The sequence below is a fragment of the Mastomys coucha genome, unplaced genomic scaffold (genome assembly GCF_008632895.1).
Source record: "Mastomys coucha isolate ucsf_1 unplaced genomic scaffold, UCSF_Mcou_1 pScaffold2, whole genome shotgun sequence".
Lineage (NCBI taxonomy): Eukaryota > Metazoa > Chordata > Mammalia > Rodentia > Muridae > Mastomys > Mastomys coucha.
In genome coordinates this window covers 21,103,445-21,116,371 of record NW_022196902.1, presented here as the reverse complement: position 1 = coordinate 21,116,371, position 12,927 = coordinate 21,103,445, and the positions used below count along the sequence as shown (strand labels likewise).

Here is a 12,927-nt window from a genome sequence, read left to right as displayed (position 1 = left end):
TTGTTAGCTCTGGTGAACTGGAATGAAAATCAGTTTTCAGTTGCCAAGAGCTAGTACATTAATTCACGAATAGTTGAACACACACATTTTCAAAATATTGGATAGTGTTTAATTGTGATTTGGGAGTTTCCCAATCTTGACTGTGAAGGAATTTCAGTTTGTTTTCACCATGCAGAAGGATGCTTAAGGGAATGAGACCTACTCAAACATGTAGATTTTCAGTTATACTTGAAAAGTCAAGTGATACTTTAAAAAAATTCATCCATTCATTGAATGCTTGCTAAAAGCAAAACATATACAAAGTTGTAGGTATTATGATATAGACACGAAGACATAACACAGGCCCTGACATGGAACCAAAATTAAGAGTTAACATTTTGTGGAGCCAATAGTATAAATAGAAAATATATACTCAGTAAACTCAAAGAATCAAAAGATACACACAGTTAATTTGGTAAAACAGTAGCACACTTCTAAGTTCTTAAGTATTTATTTGCATGGGTTTTGCCTGAATGAATGTTTGGGTACCACATGAATGCTTGTGCCTGTAGAAGTCAGGAGACTGTATCAGATCCCCAGAAACTAGAGTTACAAAAGGTACTCCCTGGGTTCTGGGAGTCCACTGGAAAAGTAGCTCACGCTGTTAACCACTGAGCCACATCTCCAGTTTCTTCCTAAATTAATATTATAAATACAGAGGGAAAAACAAATGTTACACTAAAGGGATAGACAGCCATACATTATCTTGAAATTTCAACAACTTCACAGTAAGTTCAAAGCATAGTAACATGAATTATATTTTTTCTTTGTTTTATTGGATATTTCCTTTATTTACATTTCAAATGTTATCCTCTTTCCTGGTTTCCCCTCCGAAAACCCCCTATCTCCTTGATGTCAGGAATGGTGATTCCTCCAGAAGTTCTTTTATTGATGAGAATAATTTTCGCTATCCTAGGTTTTTGCAAACTGATCTTTCTAACTCTATGAAGAATTGATTTGGAATTTTGATAGGGATTACATTGAATCTGTAGATTGCTTTTGGCAAGATAGCCATTTGTACTATATTAATCCTGCTAATCCATGACCCTGGGAGACTTTTCTATCTATGAATATTCTTCTTACCACTGCTTTTACTGTGTCCCATAAGATTTACTATGATGTGTCTTCATTTGCATTGAACTCTAAAACATCTATAATTTCTTTATTTCTTCCTTGATCAAGTTATCACTGAGTATAGCACTGTTCAGCTTCCATGTATATGTGGGCTTTCTGTTGTTTTTCTTGTTATTGAAGACCAGCCTTAATCTGTAATGATCTGATAGGAGGCCTGGGAATATTTCAGTCTTCTTGTATCTGTTGAGGTCTGATTTGTGGCCTATTATATGTTCAGTTTTGGAGAAGGTACTATGACGTGCTAAGAAGAAGGTATATTCATTTGATTTAGGATGAAATGTTCTATAGATATCTTTTAAATCCATTTGGTCCAGAACTTCTGTTAGTTTCACTGTGTCTCTGTTTAGTTTTTTCTCCCTGATCTGTCCATTGATGAGAGTGGGGTGTTGAAGTTCCCCACAATTACTGTGTGAGGTGCAATGTGTGCTTTTAACTTTAGTAAAGTTTCTTTTATGAATGTGGGTACTCTTGCACTTGGAGCATAGATGTTTAGAATTGAGAGTTCTTCTTGGCAGATTTTTCCTTTGATGAGTATGCAGTGTCCTTCCTTATCTTTTGATGACTTTTGTTTGAAAGTAGATTTTATCCAGTCTTATAATGGCTACTCCTGCTTGTTTCTTGGAGCCATTTGCTTTGAAAATTGTTTTCCAGCCCTTTACTCTGAGGTAATGTTTGTCTTTGACAAAAAGGAGCATTTCCTATATGCAGCAAAATGCTGGGTGCTGTTTATATATCCAACCTTTTTGTCTATGTCTTTTTATTGGGGAATTGAGTCCATTGATTTAAAGAGATAATAAAGAATACTGATTGTTGCTCCCTGTTATTATTGATGTTATTTTTATGCTTGTGTGGTTATCTTTTGTATTTGTTGAAAGATAACTTTTTGCTTTTTCTAGGGTATAGTTTCCCTCCTTGTGTTGCTGTTTTCTATTTATCATCCTTTGCAGGGCTGAATTTATGGAAAGATATTGTATTAATTTGGTTTTGTCTCAGTAAAATCTTGGTTTCACCATCTGTGGTATTTGAGAGTTTTGCTGGGTATACTAGCCTGGGCTGGCATGTGTGTTCTCTTAGGGTCTCTATAACATCTGCCCAAGATCTTCTAACTGTCATAGTCTCTCGTGAGAAGTCTCGTGTAATGCTGATAAGTCTGCCTTTATATATTTCTTGACCTTTTTCCCTTACTGTTTTTAATATTCTTTCCTTGTTTAATGCATTTGGTGTTTTGGCTATTATATGATGGGAGGAATTTCTTTTCTGGTTCAATCTATTTGGCGGTCTATAGGCCTCTTGTATGCTTATGGACATCTCTTTCTGTAGGCTAGGGAAGTTTTCTTCTATAATTTTGTTCAAGATAATTACTGGCCCTTTAAGTTGTGAGTCTTCACTCTCTTCTATATCTATTATCCTTAGGTTTGGTCTTCTCATTGTGCCCTGGATTTCCTGGATGTTTTGGGTTAGGAGCTTTTTTTGTTTTTTGCATTTCTTTGACTGTTGTGTCAATGTTTTCTAAGGTGTCTTCTGCCCCTGAGATTCTCTCTTCTATCTCTTATAGTCTGTTGGTGATGCTTGCATCTATGACTCCTGATTTCTTTCCTAGGTTTTCTATCTCCAGAGTTGACTCCCCTTGTTATTTCTTTATTGTTTCTATTTCCATTTTTAGACGCTGTATGATTTTGTTCAGTTCCTTCACCTGTTTAGTTGTGTTTTCCTGTAATTCTTTAAGGGATTTTTGTGTTTCCTTTTTAAAGGCTTCTACCTGTTTACCTGTATTCTCTTGTATTTACTTAAGGGAGTTATTTATGTCCTTCTTAAATTCCTCTATCATCATCATGAGATGTGATGATGTGATTTTAATTCATAGTTTTGCTTTTCTGGTGTGTTGGGGTAACCAGGGTTTGCTGTGGTAGGAGAACTGGGTTCTGATGATGCCAAGTAGTCTTGGTTTCTGTTGCTTATGTTCTTGCGCTTGTATTTAGCCATCTGGTTACCTCTGGTGTTAACTGGTCTTGCTGTCTCTGATTTGGCTTGTCCCTCCTCAAGCTCGTGTGTCAGTACTCCTGGGAGACCAATTCTCTCTGGGATCAATTCGGGTATGGAGAGCTATGGTACAGGGTCAGCTCTAAGATGCAGACAGAAACCAGAAGGATCTTGTTCCCAGCTGATTCTTGGTTCCTGTGTCCTGGCGGCTCTGGGAGCGTTCCTCTTGGGCCAGGAATTTCAAGATAAGTGGCTGCACCAGGTGTGTAGGTGGCTTGCAGGTGTGTAGGCACTCCTGGGAGACCAACTCTTTCCTGGAAGTACTTGTGTATAGAGCTCTCTGGCACAGGATCAGCTCTGGGTGCAATTGGAGACCGGAAGACTCCAGTGCCAGGCTATCCCTGTGACCTGAGGTTCTGGGTGGGTTCCTCTGAGCAGCAGTGGTGGTCCTACCTGCACTCACAGGCCAGTCCACACTAATGGGAGGCTTGCCCACTCCAGGTGCTATTAAAGTATGGAGTCCTGTGATCTGCTACAGTTGGAGACAGAAACTGGAAGGTTCCAGTCCCATGCCATCTCTTGTTTCCTGTGTCCTGAGGGTTCTGGGCGGGTTCCTCTGAACAGCAGTGGTGGTCCTACCTGCACTCACGTGTCCACACTCCTCGAATTATGTTTTTAAAATACAAGAAAATTCTCTCTGTTCTTGAGTTGCAATAGTAGAACTGGACTGAAGTAATTCAGAGGAGAAAAAAAAACTAGGCTAGTGTTTTGGTCTATAATTACAAATTTTCTGTTCAACATCATGTTAAACAGGGTAGTTAAGACTTGAAAATTGTGTGAGTGTGTGTGTATGTGTGTGTATTTATAGATCAGAAATACATAGTTGCTCAATGCTTTCTGTTTTATAAGTTTATGTAAATGTTACAGCAGTTTCTATATAAAAAATCAACAGTTGTTAATCCTATAAGGTAGAAAATTTGTCAAGATATTCACCATCTTATTTTGTAATAAAGTAACCTAATAAATATTTTGAATTGATGATTTCCTTTAGGAAATAAAGTGACAGTTTAGTATGTTACAATTCCTTAATATAATGAATATTTTAAGACATCAGATTTTTTTAGAATAATAGGAATCAAATCATATGCAAGTGAAATATCAGAATTACTTTTATTCATGACATAAATTTTTAAACTTTCAATTTTATTCAATATATTTTAAAATAAAGCCTAAAACTATTCAAGACTATGTCAAAAATATGTAATGTTAATTGGGAAAGGCTGCTGCCATATACTGTGTAAAATTGTTGTAAAGATAAAGAGAATTCACAAAATAAAATGTTCCTTAGACTTAGTTTCCAAAGCCTCCTCTTTAGTTACACATAGCACACATATTTTTTTTGTAATCTTAAAATATGACAAAATATTTTATTAACTAGAATATACCTAGGATGTATGGTAGTGCAGATGTGTAGCAGGAACATAACAATGTTTAACTGGTGATCTTACTGAAGGAGAACTAGAATCTATAAACAATCTAGTCCACTGAAATCATAAGACTGAACATAATAGAAACTAAAATTTAGTTACTTTTACCTATCAATTCAAGTGTCTCTTGCATGTTCCTATTCTGAAATATTCCTATTTGATGCACTATTCTAAAAATTTGTGAGACACTTTTTATGAACAGGAGTGGAAAGTTTCATTTGTTTATAATTATCAGAATGTTGGGGAAAATGGGCCAGAGACAAGGTGTGAAGTATTCTAAAAGAGCTCTGCTGCTTGTTAGATAACATCCATCCATCGATAGCAGGCACCTGATACTCAAAGGTACAATAAAAGGTCTCTCATAGATGATGAACTTGGAAACATTTTAAGTAAAGAAATACTGTAACTTTTTAAGACTACTCTCATTTTTGTGACTGTTTGCAACCTGTTCGGATTACAACATAGAACAAATAATGATTTGTTCTCAAATGTCTGAATAAAGTGCCCCATGACTTCAGGTGATGAGAGTAAAGGCTTACTGAGCTACATAAGAACACAGTATATAACTGAATGTCGAGAAGACATTACAGCAAACCAAGAGCACGAGCCTTCCAGCTTCTACATTACTTATTTGCTTACCTGAGATATTTGTGGTCACATTGATGGCTGTGGCTGGCCCAAAGCCTTTGACAGTGCTGGCTCTTATGAAAAACTGGTAGGTGGTTCCAGGGTGAAGATGCATAAATACATGATGTGTACTATTCCATAAATTTGATACAGTCTGCGGTGGCCCAGCCACTGGAACAGCAGGGTCAAATGATCTTATGCTGGTATAGCTCACCTGTTGTGGGAAATATATTTCCCATTATATATCAACTGAAGGCATAGTCTTTCTAAATAACATAGTATGCAAAAGCTTCAAGCCATCATTTCTTCCCATTTCTTCTCCTTTTATTTTGATATGGTTATTTCTGGTATCTCTTACCAATTGTCTGTCTGTCTATCTATCTATCTATCTATCTATCTATCTATCTATCTATCTATCTATTTCTATCTTCTATCATCCTCTTTATATATCTAATATGAACATCATCTACCAATCTATCATCTTTCTATTATCTATCAATGTCCTTAATTATCACTTATCATGCAACTACTAATATATGTCCCTGCATGCCTAATTTGTCAAATACTTAAATGTTTAAAAATCTACCAGTAAATGGATATACTTAAATACACATGCTACATATAAAATTTCTTGTACGTACTTTAATGTGCATGAAAACAGAAAGTCTTCATCAAAAGTATGACATTCTTTTTCTCCTAAAGGGAACATAGCAAGTTCTAGCAATACTTAGCAACCCAGGCTAGTAATCTGTACTACTTGGGAGAGGCATACAAGTTCAAAAACAGAGTGACTTATTGGCCATTTGTATTAACTTAGTAAGATGGTATCTCAAAACAATGAAACAAACCAAATGATATAGAATGCTAGCATTCAAACACACTAACGGTCAAAACATTCTCATCCCTAAAATTCATTGTTAAGCACTAGAAACAGAAATGTTTATTCTATAATCAGTACTGACAATACAGGAGAAAAACCTCACAACTGTGCTATTAAAAATATCCATTTGAAAGTGATGAGGAAAGGTATGAAATTCTATTTCAATAAAAACATTCAAAAATTCATCATTCTCAGTGTGTCTTATATTTGAAAATATGGTGATTTATATTCAAAGGTACGATGAAATTCAGAAATAGGTTTTTAATCTGTTTTCCTTTTGGGGGAATATTAATTACTTACTCCGAAAAGCTGGCATCCAATGGCCTTGCCTTAAGCACAGTGTGGTAATGGCTTCTTAATTTTAGGAATGTGGACTTAGCAGTTTTATGTGTAATTATTCATTATAACCATGAATTGAGTTTGACAAGGACATAGTCTGGTTATGGGTGTACACAGACACAAAAACTAGCCTATATTCCAAGATTGTGAAATTCCATATACTGTATAGTTATTAATTTTCAAATCAAATAATTTATGAATTACAACAAAGGAGAGCTAATATTTTTTTAAATTTTTAAGTATTTATTTATTTACCTATTTACTTCTTTATTTTATGTGTATGTGTGTGCTTACATCAGAGTGTATACTGAGGTCAGAGAATCACTTTTAGGAGTCAGTTATTTTCTACTACGATGCAACGTTCAGGGGTCTCTCTATTCTTCCTTAGTGGGTTTCAAATCTGTAAACAGTGGCTATGAGAAAGAAATCCCAGCCTCTTTGCACACTGGATGTATACCCCTCGCTCCTCCCCCTGCCTCCTCCTCCTCCTCCCACACCCGTGGTATTGGACATTAAATTAAGAGCTCTGTCCATGCTAGGACAGTGTTCTACTACTGTGCAATATCTCTTCCCCTCTTCTTAAGTTCTATTATGTATGTTTTTCTGTCTGGGTTACTATAAAAGCTTTGAGAACCTTAGATCATGACTATAACACTTTCTGTTTGCAACCCACCAATAGAGACTATTAAGGTGGGGTTTCCAGGCTGTAGAGACAGAACAGTATGTAAAGTGGTTGCCATGCAATAATGAGGACTGGAGTTCAGATTTCCTAACCTCCACACAATGGGCCCAACCCAGGAGCTTGCACCTGTAGTTCCTGTATCCTTGGGACATGTGGGATATCTTGTCTCACTAGACTAGTGAGCTCCAGGTTCAGTGAGAGATCCTGTCTTTAAAAGATTGACACACGCCTTACTCCTCTCACCCGCACCTTTCTCAGTTCCATTGTTTCTTCCTAACCTTCTCCCCTTTTGCCTCTTCTTTGTGGTTGCTGACCAGCACCCCTTTCCATACCTCATACTGAGTGATAATTCCATTTGGTTCCAATGGCTCTTTCCAGTTCAGGAAGATCTTGTTTTCAAAGGATGTTCCTTGGAGGGATTTGACTGGCACAGGCCCGGGCACTAGAAATACAAGCATTGATGATAAGAACATGTACAGACAATCATATAAATAAGATAAACACAATTTAAAGGAGACACCATCAGGTGAAATGTGTCTTTAAAAATAAAATCTGTACAAGAGCGTTATTCAGATTTGACTCCAAAATGGACACCCGCTGAAAGTTGGGCTGCAAGTTTCTCAAGCAAGAAACGTAGGAGTAAATTTAAAGTTATTTTTATTTGAATGAATATTCAATTACCTTGGAGGGTTGCATAGTCATGTACTCTGGTTTTCTCTGTTGTATACCTCTAATAACATGAGGTTCTTATTTGTAATTTGCTTTGAGAACAGAGATGCATTTCCTTGAAAGATTTTTTGAAGATTATGATAATTCCCTAAAGACGTTCCATCAACAAAGTTCATAAAATAATGAATTATAATCATAATTAATGTTCCTTAGACTCAAAAGCCAAATCACAAAGCAATGACTTGAATTGCCCATTAAAAACCATCTTGACTTTTGTAGGTATACTTATTAAATTTTCTATAAATAAAAGGATAATATTGATTATTATAATTTTTGAAAAGATGTTAAAGATGAATATGCTAAAATATAATTACTTCATGCTTCTAAATGAAGTTTACTTTCATCTCAGCTAAGAAAGAGGCTTATTAAGAGCAAGCTGGTTTAAGATACAAGTATTTCTCAATTTGTATGCCTTAGCCATTTGTAAGAGCTGAGGATGAGGGTCAGGGCTTGTACAGGCCAGTGCTCTACCACTGAGCTGTCTCAGACACTTTACTGTAGTCTTTGTTTCTTTTTTACTTGTTGTTGCTGCTGATTACTGTTAGCAGGGCCTAGTGCACTGCTGGCTTTGGGCTCTATGTAGCTGAGGATGATCTGGTCCTGGACTCCTTGCCTCTATGTAGCTGAGGATGACCTGGTCCTGGACTCCTTGCTTCTATGTAGCTGAGGATGACCTGGTCCTGGACTCCTTGCCTCTATGTAGCTGAGGATGACCTGGACCTGGACTCCTTGCCTCTATGTAGCTGAGGATGACCTGGTCCTGGACTCCTTGCCTCTATGTAGCTGAGGATGACCTGGACCTGGACTCCTTGCCTCTATGTAGCTGAGGATGACCTGGACCTGGACTCCTTGCCTCTATGTAGCTGAGGATGACCTGGACCTGGACTCCTTGCCTCTATGTAGCTGAGGATGACCTGGACCTGGACTCCTTGCCTCTATGTAGCTGAGGATGGCCTGGTCCTGGACTCCTTGCCTCTATGTAGCTGAGGATGACCTGGACCTGGACTCCTTGCCTCTGTGTAGCTCAGGATGACCTGGACCTGGATCCCCTGCCTTTTCCTCCAGAGTGCTGAGATTACAAGAATGTGCCCCCGGGCTCTGTTTGATGCCATCACTATGCTGGGGATTTAATTCAGAGTTTCATGCATGTTAGGCAAGAAATATAAAATTGCCCATTCTTTATTTGTGAAAGCCTTATAATTTGCAAAATCTCAAGTTATTAATTAGTGATGTATCAGGTGTTGTTAACAAGCTACAAGATATTTCTACTATTGTGTTTTCCTTTTGGATATTTTACAGTACACCTCAGTATTTACTCACACAATCCAGATTCTTCTTCCAGTGATGCTTTACAATACATAGCATACTATATACTTGGCTTAAAAATTCCTTTTTGAAAATATCAACCCTGTATTAGCCAAGTATGGTTTTTAATTAATATTTTTCTCAAATCCAATGTTTCAGTGAACTTCACACATGACATTATCTAGAAATGTCGTTTCAAAGCACAGAGCAATTTCATGAGGATTGAAATAAATTAAAAATCACTGGATCAAAGGAAATGTATTTCTTCATGGATAGCAGCAGCAAGAATTCTGAACAATCTGTCACCAGACTAAGATTTATTTCATTCTACAAGGAGACTATAAATGATGCTTTGACCGCTGGGGCAGGCAACATGAGGTAGCACAGAAAAGAAGGAAACCCACAGGAAAAGAAGAAAAAGAAAAAGAAATCCATAGTAAACATAAAGCATGCTAGCCCCGAGATTTGGTCATGCTCATGATTCCATCAGCATCCCTTACCCTGCTCTATGCTGTCAGCATAGGCTACTCTTCCCATTATGGCAGAGATCCTGACAAACATTCTGTGCAATTTCTAGCAATGCCAAGGCTGCCAGGGACACGAGTCTGTTGTGCAAGGAGATATATGTCTATCTGTTGAACCTGCTTGATCACAATCAGGGGAATGCATCTCTTCTTTCCATATTTGTCAGGGTGCTTGGCAGATATGGAAAGGAAAAGTGAAAACAACAAAAAGCCAGGAACACTATTAAAATCCCTGTGTCTACAGAACACACTTTGGCTTATATATTCAATGAAACAGAGTAAAGATTTTCAAATAGTTCTTATCTAGGGGTGGTTTAAACTATTTGCATAATTCTGCATTCAAAGATGGACGGACATAAAAATTCACTTCCCGACAACATTGATATGCTCATCCCTTCTCATGCATGTTCTACTTTGCCACAATTCAGCTTGAAGTATTTCTAGGTTCTGTTTTCAAGATGTAAAATGTGAGAGAATAGCAAGCCCAAGGCACACTATACAAGTGATCGTGACTTGGACGAATAAGTACTCCAAACTACATATATATGTATACATATATACATCAAGAGGGTGAGGATGAACAGAGCAGCTACAGTCACTTATTTTCTACATCTGAGGAGGGATGATGTCTATGCACACACAGACAATGTCTCAATCTAGTTACAGTTTGTCTAAATACAGCATGAAGCTCATGAAGCCATCTCATGCCTAGCTACCGACTGCATGGACTGTCACTTCATGTTTCCACCACAGCATTCCACACCATTTTTAACGGAGACAGAGTGCTGACTTTGGTTCCTGAACTAGTGATTTATCTGTGAGCTGTTTCAGCTAATTTTGTTTTGAGCATTCAGAAGTCCTTCAAATATAACTTAAAAAAAAATGGAAAAGAAAAATGAAATAGGTGCAGAGAAAGATTATATTAAATAAGCATTACAGCCTCTAAAATGTAATAAATGTACATTTTAAAATAGCTTTGTAGCCTTTAAAATGTCCCCAAACCAGGCTTTTCTGCTGAGCTAACTTTATAATATTGATTTTCATGAATGCTGAAATGAAAAATGAAAACAGAACCTTATACAAAAAATTTTGCCCATGCCTTAAAAAAGCACATGTAATAAATTAAGTATAAATTTTACCCTAAGGTTCTAATGGGAAATGAGTCTAGCTTTGGGACCTTGATTTATGGAGGTCCCCAGAATTCTTTTCAAGAATTATATCTTTTTAGTAGATGGTTGATAATTTATTTTTTCTCTGTATTTGGAGCAGCAATAATTTAGTAAGACTGACTTAATCAGATCATCATAATTCATTGATCTTTGCAACAATAAGTATGATTTGGTTGTTCTTCCCTCTGAACGTTGAGATATACCCAGTCCTCTGTAAAGAAACTCAGTCACCCGAGCAGTTGTGAAGAAGGAGTTACTCACAAATCTGTCATGGAAGTTTCTACACCAGTCACTAAGCATTTCTTATAGAGTAGAAAAGAAACAAGAAAAAGGAAAAGGCCTACCACATGAGATCCAACCCCAGGGATCCCGCAGTAGTCAGACCTTGAAACTCCAATGTTTGCCTTCAGATAAGTGAAGGCAGTACAGCAAACTAAACTGGAGTTTAGCAGAATGGAAGCTTCTACAAAAGGTTCCCAACACAGAGGTTAAAATAAAAGTATACCTGAAAATAAGACTGAAATTCAACAGAGAAATCATGCTATTTCTCATTTATAAACTGATTCTAGACAATATGAACATTATAGTTGTGAATTTGTATGGGTTAGGGCAAAATTCCAGAGCAATTCATTACCTGCATATTAACATAGTCATCTGTATAACTAAATGCAGTTTAAAAAAATGTAATTAAGAAAATTTCAAAAACCTGACTGCCTTTTTTTGTTTGTAGGAAAGAAATCAAGATAGTAAAGTGTATCAAAGGATAAAATCAAGAGAAATTGCAGTTAAAAGAGTGAGTGGATAAAAACAAATAACAGTATAAAACTCATGTAGCTGAATCTAAATATTATCAATTAAGAAATCCTGGATTTAAATGTTAACACCAAACAATAAAACATGTGGCTATGATCTTAATACTAAAAACATGGGTTATAAAATGTCCAGTGTGACACAGATCTGAAATCTCCACAGCCCATCAGAAGGAATGTGATTCCTCAGGCCAGCTGTAGCTCTTCCTACATATCTGCTTCTATTATAGACATATGAATCCATTACCTCACCTCTTCCTTTCTGCACAGGTAAGTGCTAAGTGTGTTGGAAGGTAGAAATGGCAGACAAAATGGGGATGAGGTATTATTTAAATATTGTGACCACAATGATTTCAAGACACGAAACAATGTAATACTTGCGATGGTCACCTTGATTAATTCAAACAGGATACCACAACATTCGTAAGTCTCAGAGTTTTTACTCTGAAGTTTTGGTGACATGAGACTGACTTCAGACACTGTGTCGCTTCAGTATGAGCTAAATGATATCCAAGGCTCATGCTTCTCTAAAGACAAAGCAATGGGACAAACCAGAGTCACTTCTACTTTCCAGAGGAGAAAACTTGAAAGGACTGTTTCTAAAAACTATAGCTTACAGACCTATTTTATGATAGCCATCTCAATCCTACTTGCTAGGTACCAAAAGATACATAGTGGCCCATTGAATATATGAAGGGAGATGAGGACTTGTCTGGCTATCAAATAGATCTTTTGTTCTAAAACTCCTATCAGACTGCTCAAGGAGAAAGTAATAAAGAATAGAAGTAGAGAAATCTCTGGACCAGACTTCTCCACTTAAGCACAGGACTAGAGAGCTGGGAGAAGTTACTGGCTATAGAAGAGGTGGATGAATCATAATTCCTGGTAATCTTTGCTTCAGGTCATTATATAATAGCTTTCATCCAATATAGATTCATTTGTAAAAGAAAATTCATAAAAAAGTATCATCTTAATATATTTGTTAGTAAAAAAAGATCTATTTATAGTCATGTTAATGATTTACCATACCATTATGGAAAAGACATACATATTATATTAATATAAATATACATTTCTTTTACCTAATTTTTATGAATATAATTTCTTAGATTGCAAGAAGATCTATAAAAGTGATGGCCTATTATTTTCTTAGGTAAATAAGTAAAAAATTTGACTAAAAAAAGTCCTGTGCCTTTTGTTCTCTCTCTCTCTCTCTCTCTCTC

At 36.6% G+C, this 12,927-nt stretch overlaps 1 protein-coding gene across 16 annotated transcripts in view; it reads right to left on the bottom strand.

The window, feature by feature from the left end:
* The window catches only part of Ptprk (protein tyrosine phosphatase receptor type K), a 547,270-nt gene that overhangs the window by 123,010 nt on the left and 411,333 nt on the right, over positions 1-12,927 (bottom strand). For all 16 annotated transcript variants that reach the window (XM_031380660.1, XM_031380676.1, XM_031380659.1 and 13 more), the window contains exons 9-10: positions 7,501-7,610; positions 5,280-5,481 (exon numbers count right to left, since the gene is read on the bottom strand). In XM_031380660.1, the coding sequence (XP_031236520.1) occupies positions 5,280-5,481; positions 7,501-7,610 (312 nt within the window). The remainder of the gene's footprint in view (positions 1-5,279; positions 5,482-7,500; positions 7,611-12,927) is intronic.